The sequence below is a fragment of the Ictalurus furcatus genome, chromosome 8 (assembly GCF_023375685.1).
Source record: "Ictalurus furcatus strain D&B chromosome 8, Billie_1.0, whole genome shotgun sequence".
NCBI classification, from domain to species: Eukaryota; Metazoa; Chordata; class Actinopteri; order Siluriformes; family Ictaluridae; genus Ictalurus; species Ictalurus furcatus.
The window spans coordinates 26,566,713-26,593,968 of NC_071262.1; the positions used below are offsets into that span (position 1 = coordinate 26,566,713).

Genomic DNA, 27,256 nt, shown 5'->3' on the forward strand with positions numbered 1-27,256 from the left:
AGCTAAAACTTAAAGCAAATGTGTGTGAGTCAGCGTTTTCCTACAAGAATCACAAATCCCTGCTTAAACACACACACGGCTTATAAGTGGCTTGACTTTCCTAAAATTCCTGCAGACCTACATTACTGGAGGACTGGTGTACTTAAAAGTACAAAATACATGCTGTGATGTGTGCGCATATAAAAGTGTGCATCATTATAGAAAAAGGCTGACATTGGACGACCAAAGGCTTCACAGCTATCCCATAAGCCTCAGCAACACTCCAGGGGCCTCTCACTTTCCTGAGCCGAGAGGATCAAGAGATTAAAGCACTTCAGCAGGGAGTCAGATAAAAACAGAGCACATATTCTCATACATAAACACCACATATTTTTAACGTATAAACACTGGCAAGGAAACCGACATCAGCTAGTCCGACAAACAGCGAACGCCATCAGAATGACTCGACTGGAACTACAGTATAAACACGGAAAGCATGGCAGGAAACGTCAAGCAACAGCTTTATCGCTAACCGTTCCAAAGCGCCGACACTGGAGACTCCTTCCTTCAATGTTCAAGAAACTTCTCGGAGAACAGCTCACCATCTCATGTGACATTTCTAATTTATCACTGATTATGCGGCGTGTCACATACCATACAAGTCTCCGTGAATTAGCAGTTACTATAGAAACGATAAGGACGTTAACATAAACCTGTGATTTGCCTTGAAGCCAGAACAAAACCTTCTGACAAATTACATATTGAGAATTCAACAACGCTGTGGTACATCAGATATATGTGGTACATGGTAGGGATGGGACGATATCTTATCGTTTGAGATATACCGGTGGAAATCCTCCCCACAATAAGAATTAGTCTTCCCATGATAATCGCGGTAAAGCCTAGTAGATGACGTATTTGTGTGCGACCCGTTCGCAGCTCACGTGCAGAGCGAAAACGAGTACGGCGGAAGGTGGACGTGAAGCTGAGGAGGAGTTTAGCGCTAAACGAGACGCTAAGGTCTTCTATCCAACTCCTGGAAGATCTACCTCGACTACGTTTACACGTACATCAAATTCCATTTAAAGTCTATATCCGGGTTGCAGCCATGTTATGAATACGATGTTTATATGCGTACAGGCATGGGAATATTCCTGTATACACGGTTGCTGCAAGTATACCGATCTACACGTGCGCTTTTCCTTTCCTGCTGATTCAAGATGCTGCCGTTGCTACCCACAATTCCTTGCAGACTGAACATGCGCGTATATCTCCTTTCAGAGGATTTTCGCAATAAGGTGTTTTAATCGGATCTCGTTGCACGTAAACAGGCATATTCCAGGGGTGGGAATCAGGACTTTTGAGAATATCGTCTTAATCAGAATCAGCCGATCGGATTCTAGCGTTTACGACATTAACATAATTACTAGCAGATTTTGTTTAAAAATGCTTTCCTCATGGGGAAGGGCAAAACTGTCAGATATTTCTATCTTCGTGGGGACATGTGATACACACCAGGATATAAAAACATGCCCAACACACTCAGTCGAAGGCAAGGCCGTCTGAAGAACCTTCACAATCATGGCTGACAGAAGATCAATTCATTTACATCTCCATGTGCTTCTCAGCCGTCAAGTACTGATTGTTTTCCGATGCTGTGCATGTACCACCAATGCAACGCTCATGCTCACACACACACACACACACACACACACACACACATATTAAAGCATGAGCAACCAAACACACCCACACAGTTTAAAGGAACCCTTCACTATTTCAACCTAATATCTAACTACCCTGCATACCCCATCATCACCGATAAGACTTTCACCCCGTTTTGTTTTTGAACAAGGAACAGGATAGATTTTCAATACAAAGCATAGTGCACATTACATTATTTCAGCCCTGATCTCACAGTCTCCGACTCATTTAGGGGCTCGGCGACAACCGCCGATCAGCTCAGCGATTACGCCACACAATGTTCTCAGTCTGCATGTTTTCGAGCACGTTTCGTTTTCTTGCCGACGAACCGCATAGCGTGACCCGCTCTACAACTAGTAGCAAGAACAGTGCTGAAAAATCAGCCAATGAGAGTCTGGGAGGAACTCCAATTCGTCCGCGCAGCAGATCCCTGAATCCAGTTCATCAAGCTTCCGCTTGATTGGGATGGCACGAGTATGTCATACCCAGATAGTTGTTAGGAACACGGTATATATAAAAAATATATAAAATAAAAACAGCTAGGTTTTCAGCACTACAGCTCCAGTTCTCTTTGCAGAACAGACAATCCTCGCTGCCTGCAACTCCCCAACCGATATACAGCATTTTCCCCATATTTCCGTACAAAATACTGGTAAAGTCACGTGATAGACACGTGATAGACACCACTCAATGGACGAATGAGATCAAGCCATTCAATGTCTTCTAGTAAAACACACTACACACACACACACACACATTCCTGAAGGCTACAAATCACGCACACATGTACTATGCACATGACCAACACACTAACACAACTGACACACAAACGCACCCACTCCTGGTGGCTGCAAACAACACAAAGACACAAAGTAAACATTATCACCACCATCTGTGTGTGTGTGTGTGTGTGTGTGTGTGTGTGTGTGTGTAATAATCTAGGATGTGAAGACAAGTATCACTCACTTGTGTGTGTGTGTGTGTGTGTGTGTGTGTGTGTGTGTGTGTGTGTGTTTACGATGCACGTAGTCAACACACTGACACACATTACACAACCGACTGGCGAATGAGATCAAGCGATTGACAAACAACACTCACATACTCCTAATGATTTCAAATCACACACGCACGCACACACACATGCACATACACACACTCTTACCTATAGATGCTCTACCTAGCAAATGCATGCATTCATGAGTGTGTGTGTGTGTGTGTGTGTGTGTGTGTGTGTGTAATAATCTAGGATATGAATACAAGTATCACTCACTAGTGCACTAGTGTGTGTGTGTGTGTGCTATTCACATGTCTGTCTAACACACTGACACACATTACACAACCGTTGAACGAATGAGATCAATGGGATCTAGTAAAAAAAATAAATAAATAAAAAAACCCATAACGCACCATGACACACTCCTGCAGGCTTCAAATAACACATACACACCTACCTACCAGCAAGTGATACTTGTCCACACACACACACACACACAAATGCATTTAAATGCAGTCTTGCATGGATCCACACACAAACACACATCTCCATGACCACCGTGTCGCACAACCAGCCATCTCAAGGAAACGTGTGAAACATCCATCCATCCATCCATCTGTTCAACTCCATCCATCGTCCCTACAGAGAAGCATGTTAATGTGATCAGTGCCAGTCGAAGGTCGATACTCACAGGGCTTTTATCAGCCTGGCTGGAGACTCCATGGCCGCCGCTCACTAATGGCTTCATAATGGAGGCGCAGGAGCGCGGCGAAATTTTAGCATCCTGCTCGCTCCTGCTCGCTCTCTCTCTCTCTCTCTCTCTCTCTCTCTCTCTCTCTCTCTCGCGCTCACTAGCTCTATCTCCGAAGAACCTTCCGGATGCTCTGGCTTCGAGCTCTCACAGAGCACTCTCTAGTTTCACATCGCACATATCCATTCATCCATCCAGGATGTGAAGAAAACAAGCAGAGAGATGGAGCATCCACGACGTTGGAGGTAATTAGCTAAATCTCCTCCACCAATCAGGAGAGAGGAAAAAAGGAAGGGAAAAAAAAGGAGGGAGGAAGGGGAAAAAAATGGCTGACAGCACTTTCACTCACATTCGCTCCCTCCCCTTCTGATTCCATGTCTCTGCCTCTCTCTCACTCTCTCTCTCTCACACACACACACACACACACACACACACACACACACACACACACTTACCCACCATTAGGTCAGGTGACAAACAGTGAGCCAGCCTCAAGCATCCAGGTCGTCTTTGTTAAACACCGCTGCTTCATTTGGAACCAAAGCAGGGGGACGAGCAGGTGTGTGTGTGAGACCGTATTCGTGCGTGGTGTGTGTTTGTACATGTGTGTGTGTGAGAGAGAGGGGAAGAGGGAGGAGTTTCCTATTCCAAAGCCTCCCCCCTTCCACACTTGGTGATGCTAGGAGAGTCACCGCTGGTGCCTACTATTCTACACACACACACACACACACACACACACACACACACACACACACACACACACACACACAGAGAGAGAGCGAGAGAGAGAGGCAGGAGAGGGGGGTAAAAAGATAAGAGAAGTGAAGTGAAGACAGGAATAGAAAGGATTTGAGAAAAGGGCAAGAGCGAGACAGAGCGAGAGAAGTGAAGGATGAGCACACTTAGCCCTGCGAGAGTAATGTCATTATCACGCTTCCCGCCGCACACCACCCGGGCTGCAGGCAGTTGGCATGGCAACCGCGGAGGACAGCCATTTCCTGGACGGATTGGAGGGAAAGAGGTAGTGCGAGAGAGATTGCAAGAGCGAGTAAGAGATATTGAGATGCTGTAAGTAAAACAGAGAGGGATAGAATCAGAGAGAGAGAGAGAGAGAGAGAGAGAGGGATAGAATGAGTGCAGAGAGAGAGAGAGAGAGAGAGAGAGAGAGAGAGAGAGAGAGGGATAGAATGAGTGCAGAGAGAGAGAGAAGAGAGAGAGAGAGAGAGAGAGAGAGGGATAGAATGAGTGCAGAGAGAGAGAGAAGAGAGAGAAAAGAGAGTGAGGGGGATAGAATGAGTGCAGAGAGAGAGATACAGTGAGAAACAGACAGGCAGAGAAGGAGGGGGAGTTGGAGTGAGAGATGGAAATGGAGTGAGATGGAAATGGAGTGAGAGATGGAAAGGGAGAAGAGAGGAGAGAGAGAGAGAGAGAGAGCGAGCAGGGCTGAGATACAGGAAGAGAAAAAGAAAATGATTTAAAGAGTAATAGAAAAGGGGGAAGAGGATAGAGAACTCAGAGAGGAAAAAGGAAAGACAGGGAGAGGGAGAGTAATGAAAGAGAGAGTATCGAATGACACACGATAAAAGAGATAGAAAGAGTGAGAAAGCATGAGAGAACGAGGCAAAGAGATAAAAACAGAGAACAAGTAATAGAAAGAGAATATAGAAAGAGTGAGAGAGAGGGAAAAGAGAGAGCGAGAGAGAGCGGGGGGAGAGAGAGAGATAAGAGAATGCAATGCAGGTGATAAATTAAATAAGCGAGAGAATGGCACTATTAAGCGAGAGAAAGAAAGAATGAAGGAGATGAAAAGAGAAAGAAATAGACACTGAACGAATGAGAGAGAGCTGTATTGAAAGAGTGACCGAGAAAGGAAAAGAGAGATATAGAAAGAGACAGAACAAGGGGGGAAAAGATAAAAGAATGAGAGCAACAGAAAGAGAGATGTCGAAAGAGTGAACGGGAGAGAAGGAGACAAAAAGCGAGGGAAGAGTGAGAGAGAATAAAAACCACCGACAGAAACGAGCGGACGAGAAGAAAAAGAAATGGAGGACACACTGCAAGAGCGAGAAAGAAACCGACCGAGAGAGATACGCCGAAAGACGGACAGAATAAAAGAAAGAAGGAAGAGAAGAACGAGAAACGGAGATGGTGAGAAGACGACTAGGGACTGCAGACATGGCGTATGTGCAGAATATACCGGTTTCCATGACAACACTGTCAATCCAGTTCCCAAAACGCATAAATGTGGACACTCGCACCTACACACACGTATACACACACAGGTCACCCCCTGTGGTAGCTCAGCATCTGTCCCGCCCACACACGACCCCTTGATGCTCTGATGAGTGTACACACACACACACACACACACACACACACACACACACACACACACACACACACACTGTCTATCACAGTCTACCACTTTCACTCTGCCAAATCACAGCCATTAATCAAGATATCAGATATTGTCATCTGCGCTTCAGTCATCCTTTTTCACCCACACGTGTCCGCCAACCCCCCCTTACACACACACACACACACACACACACACTAAAGTGTACTATTCCCTCAGGAGGCTCTTGTTTTCAGATAGAGGAAAAGCCCTGATGTGCCGTCTCGGCCCTTTACGCCCCTGATACGATAACACAGGCGAGCTTTTAAATAACAAAGGAAGAAGGGAACAATGGCGTAAAGGCCTCGTCTGTCCGCTCGACTTACTCCAGCTAAACTCTGCCTCATTAACACCGGAGATCAATCAGGCAGAGTTTTACAGGCCGACAGGAAGCGCGATACATTCGCCGATGACATCTTTATGAGGGAATTGAAAATCAAACACGAGTAAAGACGCTGAACTCGGAACGCTCTTCGCTAATGGGGGCCAGATTTCCAGATCAATGTGACTTACGGTGCACAAGCATAAACGGAAGATATATGGGAATATAATAAGTCCGAGATATGATGCTTAAATATCTCATGAGCGCTGATCGTAGCAGTAAACGGGGGGGAAACAACACTAGTAAGCATGTCTGAGAGATGGAGGATGGTTGGATGTCGAGGGTTATTTATGGCTTGATGGAGTACATCATCAACGGAACAGCCGTCTTTATGAGCAGGTAAGTGCACAGATAAAGTATAGTATCTTCCATAGAAATAGAAGGGTGTGTGTGTGTGTGTGTGTGTGTGTGTGTAGTGTTACTGATGTGGGTTAGTAGACATCTTATAGCCATTAAAGAGATCCATTTTGGCACACTGCCAACATCGCTCTGGGAATACACTACAACAATGACATCATCCCTCGATGATGTAATGCCTGACAAATGGGGCCGGCGAGCACCGTCGCTCTGGCAACCACCAGCTGCCATGGGGGATGGGGGGGGTGTATCCGGCATCATTACGTCACCGCGGCAACCGGGTGCCATCCGGGGACAGCCTGCTATTCCCCACGAGGCTTTCCAGGAATGACTGCTGGGAATTAAATTGACATCAGATACATCATCATCACCATCGCAGTCCTGAAATATAAATGAAAGCTATCAGTGCGTCACTACTACACTTTTTTTTTTTTTTTTTTTTTTTTTTGTGCAAGGCCTTATAATTTCCAGGACGTGAAAAATAATCGAACGAACAATATTTCAGTGTTACGTCCGACCTGCTAGTTGTTCGGTGGGTTTTTTTTTTGAATGTGTGATCAGATCACATGACCACATGACCTCTGAGGTGTAGCATGAGGAGTATCAGAGCTCAGTATTAGTTCAGTGGAGATACACGACAGAAAAACACACATATAAATGCAGGCTCGATGTGCCTAAGCAGCGCAATTTCCAGAACTAAAGAACCGTAAAGGATACAACATTGCACATAATAATAATAATAATTAATAATAATAATAATACAAAGAAGAAGAAGAAAATAAGATGAATAAGAAGAAGAAGAAGAAGAAGAGGAAGAAGAGGAAGAAGAAGTGGAGGAATAAGAATAAGAAAATGAAGAGGAAGAATAAGAAGAGGATAAATATGAGGAGGAGGAAGAAGAAGAAGAAGAAGAGGAATAAGAATAAGAAAATGAAGGAGAATAAGAAGATAAGAGGATGAATATGAGGAAGAAGAAGAATAAGAAGATTAAGAAGAAGAATAAGCAGAGGAAGAAGAAGAAGAGGTATAAGAATAAGAAAATGAAGGAGAATAAGAAGATAAGAGGATGAATATGAGGAGGAAGAAGAATAAGAAGTAGCAGAAGGAGAAGAGACAAAAGAAGAAGAAGAAGAAGAAGAAGAAGAAGAAAAAGGAGAAGAGGTATAAGAAGAACAGGTATAAGAAGAAGTAGCAGAAGAAGAGGAATAAGAAGAAGAAGAAGTATAAGTAGAAGAAGAGGAATAATAATAAGAAGAGGAATAATAAGAAGAAGAAGAGGAATAATAAGAGGAAGAAGAAGAGGAATAATAATAAGAAGATGAATAATAGGAAGAAGAGGAATAATAATAATAAGAGGAATAATAATAAGACGCGGTATAAGAAGAGGTATATGAAGAGGAATAATATGAAGAAGATGAATAAGAAGAAGAAGAGGAAGAAGAAGAAGAAGAAGAAGAGGAATAATAATAAGAAAGAGAGGAAGGGGAATAATAATAAGAAGAGGAATAATAATAAGAGGTATAAGAAGAAGAAGAGGTATAAGAAGAGGTATAAGAAGAAGAAGAGGAATTAGAAGAAGAGTCATAAGAAGAAGAAGAGGTATAAGTAGAAGAAGAAGAGGAATAAGAAGAAGAGGAAGAAGGACATTCATTGTTAATACAACAACTTTTCTTAGGCTCCACCCACACATTATTGAATGCAGTTTTTCCTCGGCGTATGCATGTCCACTGTGGTTTTGCGTGTGTTATGAATGTATGTGGTTGTTCGAGCTCATGTCTGTAATTTCTTACTTGAGAACATGTTTACGATTTAAACTCGCTCTGTTTTCATTATTATTACTATTATTACACCCTTATGAGGACGTGGCAGAATGTGATGTATACGCTGTACTGCTGGTGGGATCATTTCCAATCAGAAACTGTTCTTGGTTCCATATTTCACCTTCCGTACCACTCAATAATTAAGAATAATGCTTAACAATATTCTTGAGGAATTCGATATAACAGTTTATGAAATATTGTACTATTATGACATTTGCCTGCGGGGCAACCACCTCTGGTGGTTGGGGGTTTGAATCCCGCCTCCGCCCTGTGTGTGTGTGTGCGCGTGTGTGGAGTTTGCATGTTCTCCCTTGGGGGTTTCCTCCGGTACTCCAGTTTCCTCCCCCAGTCCAAAGATGTGCGTTGTAGGATGCACCTATTATGGTTTTTAAAATATGACCTTTCATGTAGTGTGTTACAGAGCGGTTTGTGAATGTAAAAACGTCTGCAAAGTTTCAACAATCAAAGCGTACGACAAACGGCGTTATTGACTCCCAAAAGAAGGAATCGATTCTGAACAGCTGAATCGAGTCGTTAGTGATTCCAGACTTTACTTCCTGTACGAACCTACGTAGGTTTGTAACAAAAAGCCCCGCCTCTTGTCTTCATCGGCTGCTCGCTGACAGACGGAGCTGAAACTCGTTACGGTAATGGGCGTTTCCTTTTCGACACGCGCTGTCACCGGTAGACCAATCACAACAGACTGGGACATCTGACCAATCAGAGCAGAGTATGCTCTCTGAAAGGAGGAGTTTAGAACGAATCCTTTAGAACGGATCATTTAACGAGTCGTTTGTGACACTGGGTGGAAAATGTAATGCTGCAGTTTAAATTATGAGCACATTAAAGTGTTTTTCGGCCTCGGATGCGTGTAAATCTACTGTATGAGACCTTTAAATCAAAATTAAGCACGTTTCAAAACCATAATAGGTGCGCTTTAAAAGGCAAAAAAAAGAGCCAAAACACCATTAAAACTACATTTGGCATCATGTGTTATGGTCAAATGAGCCCAAAATCAAATTTCTGTAGTAGCATGTTTACTTGATACCCCACTGTAAAAATAAGGAGGTGAATTACTGATGCGCTGTGTCTGTTTTGTGATGTACTGATGGTTCAAGGGCTCATGTGAAGATTGATGACATTATAAATTCTGCCAGGATATTCCAGCCCAAAACCTGGTTGCCTCTGCCAAGACTTTAAGACCTGGCCCAAGCTAGACCCTTTCAACAAGATGATGAGCCAAACATACCTAACAAGAAGCACCAAATAAACGCTTTTCACTGAACATCTCAGACTCTGAATCGAAGCGCGTCCACCTCCGGAGAACATAAAGGAGCTTGAAATGTTCTGTATAAAGGAACGGACCAGAATCCCGTAATACAGAAATACTTTAAATTCCCCCAAGATGCATTTCAAAACAGATTTATAACCCATCGCATTTATAAACCAGCTCAGCCAGATGTTACAGAAGTGTGAATACATCTGTCTCTCCAAGCCACATTACACATCCAAAACATTAACATCTCAGTACATTACATCAAAAAGCATATGGTCCATAAGCATACGGCAAAGACGTAGCGTACGAAGATCTGTAAGATTTACGATGCAGCGGCCATGTTTTGCATAAAAGCGCTGAAAATCACTAACATCACTGCAAGTTCAATGAATATTATAAGCCGATTTGCATATTATCGCATGATACAATCAACGCCATGCCATTTTCCATCTGGAGATGCATTATTGTTTTGTTTTTTTTTAATCAAGATACAATCCGGATACTTTAAATAACTGGGTGTAAATGGGGGTGTGGCGAAGCGATATAGCAGGGCTATTCATATCTACACATAACCACTAGATTGACAGGTCCATACGCAACAGATTTGACATGAAGGACTCATCCAGTACAATACGGTACACTAGCTTGTACTTAGAAAACTTTGGACACTAAAAACGCTTTGATTCAAGGAGAAAGCGTGCTTGGCCCCCTTGAAGGAATAGTTCAGCCACAATTTCCCTTCCTTTCCTAATAAGGAATACAATGTTGAATTAGACACCAAAAATGCCTTGGCTAGACTGAATGCATTAGGGCAAAATAAGGGAAAGCGTAGCCGGATTATTCCGGTAAATAAAGGGAGCCAAGCACTTTTTGTATTAGGTTACACTCCTTGAACCAAAGCACATTTTGGTGTCCAAAGGTAGCTAACTTTTATAAGCAGGTATACCATTTTGCACTGGACACCAAAATACCTCGACTGAATGACTGACTAGATTCGGGGCTTTAAATAAAAAGGGAGCCAAGCACTTTTTGTTTTAGGTTAAGCTCCTTGAACCAAATCAAGTTCTGATGGCCGAAGTTCGCAAACTACAAGCAAGCATACCATTTTGCACTAGACACCAAAACTGCCTTGGGAGATTTGGGGCAAAAGAAGTGAAACTGGCGTCGAACCATTCTGTTAAATTAAAGGGGGCCGAGCACGTTTTGTATTTTGTAGGTTAAGCTCCATGAACCAAAGCACTTTTGGTGTCCAAAGGCGGCTAACTTTGCTAAGCAAGCCTATCATTTTGCACTGGAGAACAAAACACCTCGACTGAATGACTAGATTTGCCGCCGAACTATTACTTTTAAATAAAAAGGCGGCCGAGCACACTTTGTTAGATTAAGCTCCTTGACCCAAAGCATTTCCGGTGTCCAAAGTCTGCTAACTTTGAGCATGCATACCATGTTGCATTGAATATCAAAAATGCCTATATTCGGTGTACAAGAAGGGAAACTGTGGCCGAAATACTCTGAGTAAAAGGGGGCCAAGGATGCTATCTCCGAGTTCAAGCCCCTTACGTGAAAGCATTGTCGGTGTTTGCGTACCATGCTGAACTGGACACCAAAAATGCCTTGGCTGACCGAATCCATTAGGGGCAAAAGAAGGGAAATCGTAACCGAACTGTTCCTTAAAATAAAATGGGGTCAAACACACTTTCTGTCAGACTAAACTCCTTGAATCAAACACTCTTTAATAAGAAGTTCAGAGAGAGAAAGAGAAAAAGTGAACGAGCCAGACAAGACAAAAAAAAAAAAAAAAAAAAAAACACACGTCACTAGCCTCAGACAGAATCGACACAGACTCGAATTCTTCCGGATTGTTCCATTAGCATTTATAAAACCGCACTCATCTCTCCCTACAGGCCTGAAAGAGGCCGCTATTTATGACAAGATCATAATATAATAAAGGTACTAAGTGTGTAACAGCTTTAACACTCAAAGCTTTAAAGGATGCGATTTAAATAAACATCAAGCGTGTCATCGTCAAGATGCCAAACAGCACAACCGTCTGGCTGCGAATGAATCATCGACTGGTCTAATATTCCCATCAGCAGGCGTGTTCCTGTAGATCCTACAGAACTCCCGGCCGATTCCTATTCCTATCCACAACACCTGCTTCCAAGCGTCGGTCTACCAGATCCGCCGGATCGGTTCTTCAGGATAACAGCTGGAACTGATCTTTAGGAGCAGGGTTCGTGATCAATGAACTAGAACTAGATCTTCATTGAAGATTAATACATTCGTTATGTCTTATGCCGTATGATCTTCTGTCGTTCTTTGCTGTTCTTTTGATAAATAAGCAAAATAATCATTCTGATTCCAGCTGAGAGTACACTGAGAATGTTTCTGCTACTTCTCCACTGAGGTTGATTTCTCTCTCTCTCTCTCTCACACACGTTCATTTCATTCATAATATGATTAAAACTAAATTTGACAAAAATATGTTTCCCCTTTTTTAAATTTATTTGTTTCTTTCTTTCATTTTCATATCTGGAATATTATGCATGGGCAACATAGCAAATAATTTCCACTCTTATTTTGGTTTCTTTTTCTTTTGTTGATTCTTTCCTTTCGTTTGCTTCTTTCCTTTCGTTTGCTCTCTTGCTTCTTTCTTTTCGTCTGCTTGCTTTGTCTTTTCCTTTCATTCGCTTCTTTCCTTCCGTTTGCTCGTTTACTTCTTTTCGTTTGCTCGCTTGCTTCTTTCTTTTCGTTTGTCTCTTTCTTTTCGTTTGCTTGCTTGCTTCTTTCCTTTCATTTGCTTCTTTCTTTTTGTTTGTCTTTCTTTTTGTTTGCTCGCTTGCTTCTTATCTTTCATTTCCTTCTTTCTTTTTGTTTCTTTCTTTTTGTTTGCTCGCTTGCTTCTTTCCTTTCATTTGCTTCTTTCTTTTTGTTTCTTTCTTTTTGTTTGCTCGCTTGCTTCTTTCCTTTCATTTGCTTCTTTCTTTTTGTTTGTCTCTTTGTTTTTGTTTGCTCGCTTGCTTCTTTCCTTTCATTTGCTTCTTTCTTTTCGTTTGCTCGCTTGTTTCTTTTCATTTGCTCACGTTTCTTTTCGTTTGCTCGCTTGCTTCTTTCTTTTCGTTTGTCTCTTTCTTATCGTTTGCTCGCTTGCTTCTTTCCTTTCGTTTGCTTCTTTTCATTTGTCTCTTTTTCCCCCCGTTTGCATGCTTGCTTCTTTCCTTTCGTTTGCTCGCTTGTTTCTTTCCTTTCGTTTGCTCGCTTGCTTCTTTCCTTTCGTTTGCTCGCTTGCTTCTTTCCTTTCGTTTGCTCGCTTGCTTCTTTCCTTTCGTTTGCTTCTTTTCGTTTGTTTCTTTTCCCCCCCATTTGCACACTTGCTTCTTTCCTTTCGTTTGCTCGCTTGTTTCTTTCCTTTCGTTTGCTTCTGTCTTCTCACTTGCTCGCTTGTTTCTTATCATTTGCTCGCTTGCTTCTTTCCTTTCGTTTGCTTCTTTTCGTTTGTTTCTTTTCCCCCCATTTGCACACTTGCTTCTTTCCTTTCGTTTGCTCGCTTGTTTCTTTCCTTTCGTTTGCTTCTGTCTTCTCACTTGCTCGCTTGTTTCTTATCGTTTGCTCGCTTGCTTCTTTCCTTTCGTTTGCTCGCTTGCTTCTTTCCTTTCGTTTGCTCGCTCGCTTCTTTCCTTTCGTTTGCTTCTGTCTTCTCACTTGCTCGCTTGTTTCTTATCGTTTGCTCGCTTGCTTCTTTCCTTTCGTTTGTTTGTTTTCGTTTGTTCGTACTCATTTTCAGAATTGGAATATTACAACTGGTTAACATCAGAAATCATTTACACCCTCATTTCTCTGTTTGAATGTTACTTGGTTTGTTTTTCTTTGCACGCTTGCCTGTTCACCTTCTATCGTCCTGCCTCCCTGCAGTCCTTCTCCATATTCAGAACATTAAGCAGTCTGTCTGGATCAAACTGGACCAAATCACTCATCACCTCTTCCTTCTTTCTCGTTTCGTGTGGTGCCTGCGCTGCGGCGTTCGGAGCTGCGATGCTGTACAGAAAGTGGTTAAACCTGCCCGAGATGACCTCACGAGGCACTCCGACGGATCCGATCACACTATCCATGGGTTTTCACAAAGTCTGATCAACCAAAATGAAAAAAAAAATTAAGACGCAGTGTAAACAGGGTGTAAAAAAAAAACCTCTTGGGGCATCTGATATTCTCACGCTACCTGCAAGAGGTCATCATGACAACGTCTGATTCCACACCCTTATCCACTTCCTGTCTGAAGAAGAGGATTTCCTCACTGAGGACTGAGGGAGTTAAGCACTTATTCTTAAAAGTATAAGAAACAATGTTCTCTCTCAATGGACATATTTCCCCCTCAACTCACAGTATTGTCAAAAAACAATTGTGTGGTGTTTATGTGGAATGCCTGCTTCTAAAGTAATATACCGAGCAAAACTAACCTCCCATAGGGCTTGAAATGAGACAACAAAATTGCTTTTAGAAGCTCTAATATGTCTCTAACGCACCGACACAATATTCTCCAAAGTCTGTGCAGTTATTTCTATTGTATGGTGCAACGAGATAAAGACCAGAGCACGGAGTAATCTTGTTGCCTGGGACTATTTTTACATTTGAATACTGTGGCTAGAGAATTGATGCGCTAGTGAACAATCGATGATTTATAAATGATTTCCTACAAGTGTGTTGCGAAAGTTTGTGCTATAATATCTTGAACTGGTTTCAGAGCTGTAACTGTATGCAGATCTATACCCTATGGTAGCTCAGGGATTAAATAATAATAATAATAATAATTAAAGAGTCAATATGTATTTTTTTTTTTTTTTTTAAAGCACTGCCAGTAATTACAATTAGAACAAAAAGCTTGACGGGCTTCTTATTCCTCTTTTATCCCTTGTGACTGCTTTTGAAGAGAAGTGGTTAAGAGAAGTTGAGCAGCTCTGTTCTGGTTGTGGGTGGAGCTAATTTCAGGGACAGAAAAGAAAAAAAGTCTGATTTGGAAAAATGAGCCAGATCTATTGCACGGTAATACTACAAATCAGATTTGTTGAGAATTTAATGGAATACGAATATTATGGGTATTTTAAAACATTAAGTTAAATTTTAAAAAATTTTTAAAAAAGGGTTGATATACTAACAGAGCAATAGTTCTGTCAGGTTTTACACGCACGTCTTTTTAATCAAGCAGGATTTATGAAGTCAGGAAACGTACAAGATGCTTTTTAAGAGTAGGTCTCTCTCTCACACACACACACACACACTCCAGCACATTGAAAATGGTGCTAAGAACTGAATTATTTATATTTTTACAGAATTGAACCCATTTATTTCAATCTAAATACGGTCTGCCTCAGCAGACTGACCGGAAAATACGTTAATTACAAACGCGGCAACATTTCCATTTTATTCATCCCATAAATCCACATCAACTTACTGTCCAAGTGAAGCAGAATCCATAGCAAAGCATAAAGCTGACTAACTCAAGCTTTAAGACGTTGCTAACCGTGTCTCCGTCTGAGCTCGGATTCGAACTCAGAACCTTCCAGTCGATAGAGCTGAATCTTCCGACCAATCAGAATCAAGAAATCAACAGAGTCCTTTCTTGTACTGTATAAACCGCTGCAAATAACGTCGAACCTGGATAAGATCGTCTTCAGATTTATGCTCAACGTATTCAAATTTTTTTATCACAAGCCACGCCCTCACACACAGACAACCACAAACGTACACACGTCAAGCTGAGATATGTTTCAGTCAGAGATGAAGACAAAGCCAATCATTCATAAAGAAAAGATTATGGAATTTCCTTTTCTCGGTCTAACCCTCGATCATTTAATCGCGTTATAATTTGATCAACACGTACAGGAATTACTGCCAGCGAGTGAATAAATCTATCACCGTTTAGTATATTATCACAACACTTACTACAACAGTATTGTTTCTAAATAACATCATTTGTAACGGTGTATTAGAAAAAGCAGTTTTAATATTGATGGCTTAAAGACACAGCGTTTACCTCAGTAGTAAGAGGTCAGGGTGGGAGATATCAAGTAGCTCCTCCCTCTTTTTAAACAGCCAATAGTGTTTAGCTTACCTCACAACCCGGGCTTGATAGTTAGTACCATGGCTTTTTATAACATTGTGGGCGGGACGCTTCAGATTCTATAGAGCGTTTGATTGGACAGAAAACGTGATGAGAAACCGAAGCGCAGGTGGTGTGTTGGCCTTTAAGCAAAGTTTTAGCACCTGTATTATCATGTAATGATAAAAGGGATAAAAGGGACTACGACTGTAGGGAACAAGAACAAAACATAGAATGTGTGTATATGAGAACATAACCATAAATACTAGGCTCGTAACAATAAAAAAAAAACTAAATTCAATTCCGATACGATAAAATAACAGCGGTATCTCTATACGATACGGTCGTGATACGACAAAAAAAGGCACTGCCTTATTAATACTGTACGTGCCTTGGGTTTCCATAAAAACAATAACGACGCAGTGTTTTCCTAGCAGCGGATAGCGAAAACAACAATATTTTATTAGTGTATTAGAACGTATCAAAATGAAACATGGCTACTGGCTAAGCTTTCACTGGTATGACTCGGAAGGGGTGCGTCTGAAGAACGGAGTCATCCCCAAGCTTACGCAGCTCTCTGTATCCCTAGACGTGTTTTTGAAAGCAGCGTTCTCCATTAACGAATACGACCTTCTTTAACCCCTCCTACCTACCGTACACTTAAGGATTTTTTTCGTTCCAGCTCACTACTAATAGCAGCTATTAGTTTTTCTCAATCTAATATGCTATTAGCTTTTTTTTTAATATATATATATATATTTTTTCACAGTCAATGTTAATATGAATTAATAACATTCAATAAGTTATCAATCTTACTTTAATCTTCAGAATTGAGTTCATGTGTCCATGTTAATTAGAGTAATGTGTTTTCTGTTTATGAGACCAGTTACTTGTGAAACAACTGGTTGAAATGGAGAGAATAAAGTTTTTATTTGCATTTCTCTCGGAATTGTGGAATTAATTATTATTAATTTAAAAGAAGACATAAAAGGCTGAACGATCGGTATCGGTTATCGGACGATATCACTCTGAATAATCGGTTATCATTATCGGCTGAGAAATATAGTATCGGTGCATCTCTCTCTCTCTCTCTATATATATATGTATACATTTACGAGCATATATTTGCTCATTACAGTATACATAATGACTATTGCGATATATTGTGTAAACGATTATCGGGACGTGCCTAGAGACTACATGCTACAGAGCCAACTGTATTCTGAAGATGTACAGTACGTGATATCCATACTGAAAATACCAATACTGCAATTCTGGCTATACGCATATTTAGACAGAAAAGAAGCTAGTCACGGCGTAGATAAAGCACATACTTCATCCTGCCGTAACATCTCAGTAGGCGAATTCCTCTGATGTGACTTGCAGTATAAAAATGCGTGTGTTCCTGTATGCGTGTGCGCTACAAATCCTTTAAAACAGGCCTTTTTTGTGTCTCCCGAAGCTGCACCGGCACCAATTACTGGGATAGGGTCTAAAAATAGAGCCGGCTCTTCACAAGAACACCTGACAAGTCTCTCTCTCGTTCTCACACACGCACACACACATACATACATACACACCCCAAAAGCGTCAGCATAGATGCTAGATCTGCAGAGCAGAGACTCCTTTATATGTAGTAATTACATTTCGTGAGGAGCGATGATAATGGCGTATCCATCAGCAATCTATATGAGGACCAGCAGCTCAAGCACACACACACACACACACACACACACACACACACACACACACACACTTCATTACTGCTAGGCCTGTGTCTAAAGCTCTAGATCTTTATCTAGAGCAAAATGATCGCAGCCTGGCTGTAAACAGTTCAGTCGCTGCTTATAATTTGCTAATGATGCATTCAGTGTGTGCGATTAGATCGGATATAAAAAATAAATAAACAAACAAACAAATAAATAAATAAATAAATAAAAAGATAGCCAGCAGCGAGTGTGTACAGGATTAGACATGCTAGGCTAACGCTGCATCAGCTCCACTGGAGCTTTAGGGCAGGTCCCAAAGATTAAAGGGTGCTTTAGGCACTCCATACACAGCTACAAAACATCAGCATAAGTACATCGACATATGTGAATACGGTGTATAGAGTGTATGACAGCATATATGTACATACACACCTAACTAATGGACATACACACAGCGGGAGAAATAAGAAGAGCTCATGTGGTTGTCATAAACGCACAAATTACCTTGAGAACGTCATTACCAGGCAATCATATACAGCACAGTCGGGCAAGCGCAGGTGCGCTCGCTTTCTCTCTCTCTCACACACACACACACATATATATTTATACACACTTACAGAGAAACAGGGAATAAGTACAATACCTGAGGTTTAACGCATTCCTGAGGAGGAGCCAGAACGAGATGAGAGCGGAGGAGAGAAGCAGAGAAGACGGCAGTTATAAGCAGGAGAGAGCTTTATTCAGCACACACACACACACACACACACACACACACACACACAGATGCTAGAAGGCACTTTGCAAGTCATACTACGGCATGATGTGAGGGACACACTCCTCAGAAAGACTCGGCTAGTAGCTTCAGATGTGGGTGCATTGATACAGCACAGGGCGGCGCAGGACACACACACACAGCTATGAAACATGAAGCACACACCAAAAAAAAAATAAAGTGAGGCAGAGCCAAACCCAAAATACAAACAGGCATGGGTGATTTAGGTAGCATGAAGCTGAACTAAATTACCCAGAAATCCTGGCTCAAAATGGTGCCACTATGCTGTTCACTACAGATACTGGACAATCAACACTGATTGGCTTGGAGAGAGGCAGAGGGAATGTAGTGGTGCTGGTTTTCGAGCCCAACATAAGGCACAGGGCACTGTGTGTAAGCTGGCTAACACATTCCTCTCAAAACAATGCTCCTCTCAATCGAATAACGAACGCATTCAGCTCATATCCGCCGCGACGTAATACCGTTATTTCACCGATCGAAGCTAAATTGAAGCTGATCGTTCCAAAAGGATGCTGCGATATTACAGTGGTCCCAGTAAGACCTGCACTTCATGTCCATGTGTTTCAGAATGCCATTTTGGTCCACATGTTAAAAGCAACGACGGGGTCCAGGCACCGCTTAAAGGATCACGTGAGAAGCAACAATAATGGGAGCATCTCGTTCCAGATCTCTTAGAAACTCTGGTCAAAAGGTCATTAGTGACTGAGCTAGCTCTGGTTGGCTAAATTAAATTCGTTTCAATAAAACTCGCCACGACATCTGGTGCTGCGAATATAAACTATGAAGAATTTGCTTTATTGTATAATAGCACCAATCGTCTTTGTGCTTTCAGGTTTAGAAGACTTCCTGAGCACCACGGTGGCTTAATGGTTAGCATGTTTGCGTCGCACCTCTGGGGTTGAATCCCAGCTCCGCCCTGCGTGCACGGACTCTGGACGTTCTCCCCATGCTTCGAGGGTTTCCTCTGTGTACTCCGGTTGGAAATTGGCATTTCCAAATTGTCTGTAGTGTGTGATTGTGCCCTGCGATTGGTTGGCTGGCACCCCATCCAGGGGTACCCCCCCACACTTTGTGCCCCGAGTTCCCTGGGATAGGCTCCGAGCTCCACCGTGACCCTGTGTAGGATAAGCGGTACGTAAAATGGATAACTGGAGGGTTCAGGGTTCTCCATGGGTTCTCCGGATGGTTAGATGCTCTAGTTCTTGAAAGAGGTTATACTTGAATACTTTGTAGAAAGGAAATCCGTTGTTTTTTTATTTTATTTTAAAATAAAGAGAAATGATTTGTTTCAAAGTGACACCCCGGTTGAACCATCCATCTTAACCTGACCAGCTACCGTGCTGGGGCTTGAACTCCTGACCTTCTGTTCTGTAACCCAGAGCCTTTAACCACTGAGCCACCACTGCCCACTATTTAAGCAGAGAAAGTACAAATCCCAGGATTGCCAGACAGTCTCTTTGTTTAAGAGTCTTAGACTGAAATATACCTCACTTGTGTTCTGCTTTGGATAAAAGCATCAACCAATTGATGAAAGCAATAAAACGTCATGATTCCAGAAGGTTCCGAAGCAATAAACCACTTGCAAAGTGGTAATTTTGTTTTAGTGCTGGAAAAGAGACATCAGATTAAGCTTGAAATACAATGGGCAAAATAAAATCAAATGATGCTAGATTCGACGAGCTTCTGATGCACTTTTGGTATTGGAAATCATTTTCTTTGGAGGAGTTTTCGCAACGACATCTTGGAGCTTCTACAAAGAAGAACGAAGCACAAAACGCCACCCGGTCATTTACATTCACTTCACATGGAAGGCTGTGGAAGGAGCATGTGATATTTGTTTGGGAACACACCATTACGCTGCCATTCTCTTCCCACAGATGTTTTGAAACAGGGTCAAAACGTGCCGGAGTCGTGAGAAAGTTGGCCTCCTCGTTTCCGAAGCTAGGCCAGAGCTAAAGGACGTGAGGCGTCTTCCTGTGTATGGGAGCAAAGTCTTCTCAGATATGTGAGGGAACATTGGCGCTTTTCCTTTAGGAATTCGAGGGGTACTTAACCGGGGCGGTGGGGGGGCGGGGGGGTAAAGGAATGTGCTTAAAGCAGTTCTCATTTCAGATGTGCATACCACAACTGCAGGAAACCGCTGAAAAAAACATGACCTCTAAGCAAAACATACACGTTAAAGGGTGGCGTAGCTGGCACTTTTCTCTAGCATCCGTGCGGTCCAACGGAGCAGCAGTCAAGCTTCTTAGTCCTCCAATGGAACCAAAGACTGAAACGAATTCTCTTTGTTGCTTCCTGATGGGAAGCAGGGAGCCCATGGGAACCCTCTTGGAGGAAACCTTTAGCAAACTCCACAAGTGACAGTGATCAAGTGAGCGATAGTCTATTCGCTATTGTGAATGACCTCGGAAAGATTTCCAAATATTTCTTTGGATGGTTAACGTTTCTATATGTCTAAGGAAGTTCTAGGCTTTCTTAAACGAGATACCATCTGTGTAAGGTACTACACAAACCCAGAAGAACCTTTATGGTAGGGTGCTTGATGGAACAATTCTTTTTAAAGTGTGCAGGCAGTTGTTTCTGGTGCTGAAGAACACCAAACTACATTTTAGCTGAATATCCTAGCTTGCTAACTAAGACCAAGCTACGCCAGCATGCTAGTTATTCATTTCAGCCATCTAGATAAGAGAAGGAATTTCAGAGGGCAGAAGCCTTCCAAATGGGAACACTGTCTACCTAGCCAGCTGCCTTCTGACTGGAGTGCCATGACCTTCTGGCTTCATCCTCTAGCTTTGCATAAAACGGCAGGAATCCTTTTTAACTATCCGTACCTCCACTAAATCCTAAATACTGGTTGTGAAGAGGATGTGTTTTGGGGCTTTGCTACCTACAGAGGATTAATCAACATGGAAGACTTCTACCCGCAATCCCTATCTATATTCCCTGCACCAAGCTGAAGCTTAGTGATGTGCACACATTGCCACACCAGTTATCACACACACACACACACACACAGCAGCACAGTGCATCACGCTTGAACAAGCCGTGGAGAACACAATGGGAATTGAGAAGAGAAACTGCTGCCATAGACGCGCTTTAACCAGTACAACATGGACCTACTGAGAATAGACAACAGCTAGGACCCCTACAGAGAGTGAATACAAAAGCTAGCATGTCACATAAAGAAACAATTTGCTGTCATGACAAACAACTAATAAGGACAGCACTTGGGTCTCACACAAAAGCAGCGAAAAGTAAACAGCAAAATATGAAGAGAAATTGAGCCATGGAGGCAAAAATAACTAAAGCGGGAAGAAAATGAAAGGAAGTCGGCAAAGCTAAGTGTGCTAATGGTAACTCCAGGTTGCTAGCATGGGGAGATGAAAACAACCAGGCTGACAGGAAGTCTAGTAAATTAAAAAACACTGAAACGAGAAAAAGAAGTGCGAAGAGAAGGAAGACGAGGGGAAAAGACCACACGGAGATAAAGATGAAGGTGTGAGGTGAGGCACAATGGGGAAGACAAAACAAAGATCAAAGAAACAGCAAGCTTAGCCGAGTAGCTACAGGAGACCAGCATGAACTAGGAAGCTGAATAATAATGTTGATGAACAACGTACTGTGTTATCCACTTATATTGGCACCCTTGGTAAATATGAGCAAAGAAGGCTGTGAAAAATTGTCTTTATTGTTGAAACTTTTGATCTTTTGTTCAAAAAATTCACAAACACACTTCTCTCATGGATATCAAACAACTGCAAACAAAACACAGGTTTATCGGAAAAATATCTTCATTAAATATTGGTGTGCACCAATTACTGGCATGCTTTTAGTCAATACTTTGTGCTACCTCCCTTTGCCAGGATAACAGCTCTAAGTCTTCTCCTATAATGCCTGATGAGGTTGGAGAATACATGGCGAGGGATCTGAGACCGTTCCTCCATACAGAATCTCTCCAGATCCTGCACATTTCGAGGTCCATGCTGGTGGACTCTCCTCTTCAGTTCACCCCACAGGTTTTCTATGGGGTTCAGGTCAGGGGACTGGGAGGGTCATGGCAAGAGCTTGATTTTGTGGTCAGTAAACCATTTTTGTGTTGATTTTGATGTATGTTTTGGATCATCGTCCTGCTGGAAAATCCAACCACGACCCATTTTAAGCTTTCTGGCAGAGGCAGTCAGGTTTTCATTTAATATCTGTTGATATTTTATAGAGTCCAAGATACCATGTATCCTAACAAAATGTCCAGGTCCTCTGGCAGGAAAACAGCCCCAAAACATTAAAGATCCACCACCATATTTAACCGTGGGCATGAGGTACTTTTCCATACGGCTACCTCTCTGTGTGCGCCAAAACCACCTCTGGTGTTTATTGCCAAAAAACCCTATTTTGGTTTCATCTGACCATAGACCCCGATCCCATTTGAAGTTCCAGTAGTGTCGGCAAACTGAAGACGCTCGAGTTTGTTTTTGGATGAGAGTAGAGGCTTTTTTCTTGAAACCCGTCCAAACAACTTGTGGTGATGTAGGTGACTTCAGATTGTAATTTTGGAGACTTTCTGACCCCAAGACACAACTAACTTCTGCAGTTCTCCAGCTGAGATCCTTGGAGATTTTTTGGCCACTCGAACCGTCCTCTTCACAGTGCGTTGAGACGATATAGACACATGTCCAATTCCATCTTGATTCATAACATTTCCAATTGACTGGAACTTCTTAATTATTGCCCTGATGGTGGAAATGGGCATTTTCAATGCTTGTGCTGTTTTCTTATAGCCACGCCCCATTTTGTGAAGCTCAACAACCTTTTGCACAGCTATATTCCTTGGTCTTACCCACTGTGATGAATGACTAAGGGAATTTGGCCTATGTGTTACCTCATATTTATACCCCTGTGAAACAGGAAGTCATGGTTGAACAATTTCCTGTTTCTAGTCACCCAGGTGTACAAAAAAAATGTACAATATCAATGGGAATATACTTCAAATATATTTTTCTCACATGGATTCACAGGGATGATAATTGTTGCACACCTATATTTACAATTGTTTGATATCCATGAGAACAGAGTATTTTTGTGATTTTTTTTAAACAAAAAATCAAAAGGTTAAAATAATCTAGACAATTTTTCACAGCCTTCTTTGCTCATATTTACCAAGCGTGCTGATATTAATGGAGGGCGCTGTACAGGCATTTTATCATGTCTTTCTGATTAACATGCTAAAGTTCCTCACATGAAAGCCCCAACGGATAAAAACTACTTCCACTTTAAAATGCTAATGAGTGGATATTTACACATTGGAGGCATTACAATCACAGAAACTGTGCTGTTAATTTCTTCTAGAAATGTAATAGACCTAAAACTTTACAATGTTACATGAATTGAACTGTAGTTATGAAAAAAATCAAACCGGACTTTGAGCTAGCTTGCTATTACACAGCTGGCTATGCTAGCTTTTTTTTTCCTGAGCTATACATCTGGCATTTTTCCTGAAAATCTAACAGATGGTGTCAAATTGATCCTGAAATCATTCCTAATTCCTTAAAAAGCCATAATGTACACAGCTGCCCCGTGCTTGCCAAAAACGTTGAACCTAATTTGGGTTTTTGAGGGATGACTAACTCAGAAAAACTCAGCCAAGTAAGTGGCTAAATGTTGTTGAGTAACAGTGGAACAGCATTTTATCACGTAAACGTTGTTATTATTTCACATATTTCTGTCAGATTTCCTGATTTTCTTTCGGATTTTAATTCTAAATGTCTTCACATACAGTGAACTACCCATCAGAATGCTAACGAAGGGATAGCAAGACATTAAAGACATTGAAAATACCAATTAAATGTTTGTATTTAAAAATTTTCTGGAAATGTAATTAAACTAAAAATAGTTACCTGAACTGTAAATAATAATCACTGATACAATAATGAAATAATAATAATAATAATAATAATAATAATAATAATAATAATAATTAGACTTTGTGTTAGCTTGTTATTACATAGCTAGCCAAGCTAGTCATTTTTATATTTACTGTACTACACTATGTGTTTGTTTTTAATCTAGATAATCTAGATAAAAACAATACTTCAGCAAATACATGGTGTCAAATTAATCCTGAAACCATTCCTGATCCTTTGAAGAGCCATTCTCATTCGAAACTGAGCACAACTATGGCTGGCTTGCCAAAAATCCGTTGGAGCTAATTTGGGTTTTTGAGGGAAAACCTGTTGCCTCAGGCAAGTAACTGACTAAATGTTGCTGACTAACAACAGAAAAGCATTTTATCATGTGAATGCTATTATTATATTTCTTCATGTTTCCGTCAGACTTCCTGTCGTTTTGATCAAACATTGTTTTCGGCTTCACTTTAAAATTCTAATGGACGGATGTTAGAGAGATGTTAGCATGTCAGAAAGATTCAAACACTGGGTAATTCTACATGTTTTGAAATTTCCTAGCAATGTAATGAACTTAAAATAGTTATCTGAACTGTAGATAATAATCAATTATACAACTATGAAAGGACTTAACTAGACCCTAAGCTAGCAATGCTAGTTACTTTTTTTTTTTTTAATAGATTTTGTTCATTATACATTGGGTTTTTTTTTTATCTAGAAAATCTAATAACTCAACAAACACATGTCAAACTGATCTGGAAATCATTCTGTGGCCTTTGAAGAGCCATTTTAATCTGAAATGTACACAACTTGCCTGGGCTTGCCAAAACGTTTTTGGACCCAATTTGGGTTTTTGAGGCTTGCCATAAACTTGGAGAATCTCTTGTCTAAACATTTCTCCAGATAAACTATCCACTTTAGATGCTGCTTCAGCACTTTCCGTTAATTACCGTTGGCAAACATAATCAAAAGCCTACTTGATAGCCTACTTTAAAATAAATAAATAAATAAATGCTTCTAATAGAAATGTGCTACATATAATAAAGAAATAGAGCGCTGTACATATCAAAGAACAACTACACAAGTATGCAAATGTACATGTAGAGGTAAATACAGAGAAATCTAAATACAGGAAAGGAGATGGAGGTTAATAATGAAACAAGAAAGCAATTAAGCTGTGATAATAATCCATAGACAATAGCTCAATCAACATTAAACGCATTAACACACATCACGATGTCCAGCAGCCAAAGCAACACAAAGTGAACACACACACAGCGAGTGTACAAAGTTGTGTAGGACTTACCGTGTGGTACCCGCGGGTTATGGGCGGCTTGCCCGCTTGATACGGCTCCACCGTGTCGATGATGGTCTGCCTTTCACCCTTCTGGTTGATTTTGCGGAATCTCCTCCGGGACTGACGATGCGAAGCCTGGCGCTGAAAATACTCCTCATTCTCATCCATATAGTCCACCTGCCAGAGGAACAGAGACACGAGTGATTCTCTCGCCCTCTCCCTCTCCGTCGTCCCCCCTCCCATACCCATCTCTTGCACTGCGTAAAAATAGCAGTGGGTGTGTGAGCCTGTCTGTAAGAGTGTGTGTGTGTGTGTGTGTGTGTGTGTGTGTGTGTGTGTGCTAAGACTCAAAAGTCTACGTCAAATATAGAGGAGAGGAGAAGGAAAAAAAAAAAAAAACAAGGAGGGTGCTTTCTATCCTTCTTGAAGTGCAGGTGTAGTGGACATGTACTTAAAGGTCAAAGGTTGTGTGCATTGTGTGCGCTATGCCTCTTCCATATCATTACGAAACTCTATGTATTTATAATACTACAACATCTGCATCACATGTGGAATGAATGCAGAATATTTTGCAATAAACTTGTACTTAGAGGCAGCTAGGAAGCATCAAGACGATGATCTGCATCAAGATTTCTATGCGGGAAGTGCTTACACCACTCGGAGGGAAATGAGATTAATACGTTTGCAACATCTCCATCTCCTGCTCTCTCCTTCGCTCTCTCACACAAACATACACACTCTACTCTTCATCTGTACTTTCACTGCAGCCTCCCATTTCACACTCCCTCCACCGTTGGGATTACACATCAAATCTCTCGCTACCTTACCAACTGCTGCTATGGCAACGCCGCCGAGCGCCGAGCAGTGGGAATATATTGAGCGAGAGTGTGTGCAGTGTCCATATCCTGTATGGGATCATAATTACAGAGCCACAACAGCCAATAATAACACAGCAGGAACTCCTCCAGCACCGAACGCAGCGATGCGCTGACTTGGAGATTAGCCGAATCTGGATGTAACCATGTGCACGTGCCTGGTCCTGAGCTGAATGAATAAAGTAGATACATTTATTTATTTATTTATTTATTTTTAAAAACGTGCTTGACTGCATTGCATCGGTGGAATTGCTCGGTAACGATATTGGGTTCTTGTTGATGATGAGCATCCGTCTCTGCAACCGTCTAATACAAATGCACAAAGCCTCTCCGTTTTCATTTATTTATTTATTTATTTATTTTTCCGAAACCCAATTTTCTCCCAATTTAGTCGTAGCACAATAGCAGCCTCATTTCAACATGAACTACAAAGCTGAACACACGCGGAGCGCCAACTTTCTTTCTTATTGCGTGTACGTGAGCCAACGGGGATGAGAGAAAAGCCGTTCATTCGCAATTACCGGATAACGCAAATACAGACACGAATACGAGGCGCACGATTCGTTTGCTGTTGGCGTTTTTTTGGCTTGTCAGGAGGTTCACAGGGCACTAGAAAAGCGTAACGGGACTGGGAATCTGTGTCACGCAACAAATACGACATGATATATATATACATATGGGGGATGGTCTCCCTTTTTTTTTTCGTTGGGGGAGGGGGGGGGTCTTCCTCAAGCTTGGGTCCTACTACCCTGGGAGTTTGAGGGTTCTGCACAGTATCTTATCTGTCCCTAGGACTGCACTCTTCTGGACAGAGACCTCATGTGTTGTACATGGAATCTGTTGGAGCCACTCTCCCAGTTTGGGGGACACAGCCCCTAATGCTCTGATTACCATTGGGACCAATTTGGACCGAATTGTTCCTTCAGCATTATT

General features: G+C 41.6%; 1 protein-coding gene and 1 long non-coding RNA gene across 5 annotated transcripts in view; both read right to left on the reverse strand.

Moving 5' to 3' along the window:
* Nucleotides 1-27,256, reverse strand: part of rapgef2b (Rap guanine nucleotide exchange factor 2b) — a 124,571-nt gene that overhangs the window by 37,017 nt on the left and 60,298 nt on the right. For all 4 annotated transcript variants that reach the window (XM_053631790.1, XM_053631789.1, XM_053631788.1 and 1 more), the window contains one exon: nt 25,458-25,625. In XM_053631790.1, coding sequence (XP_053487765.1) covers nt 25,458-25,625 — 168 coding nt within the window. The remainder of the gene's footprint in view (nt 1-25,457; nt 25,626-27,256) is intronic.
* LOC128611919 (uncharacterized) lies at nt 12,411-16,537 on the reverse strand. The gene is made up of 2 exons (XR_008386637.1): nt 13,028-16,537; nt 12,411-12,993 (listed from the first exon to the last, which is right to left on the reverse strand). It is a non-coding gene; the product is annotated as an uncharacterized LOC128611919 (long non-coding RNA).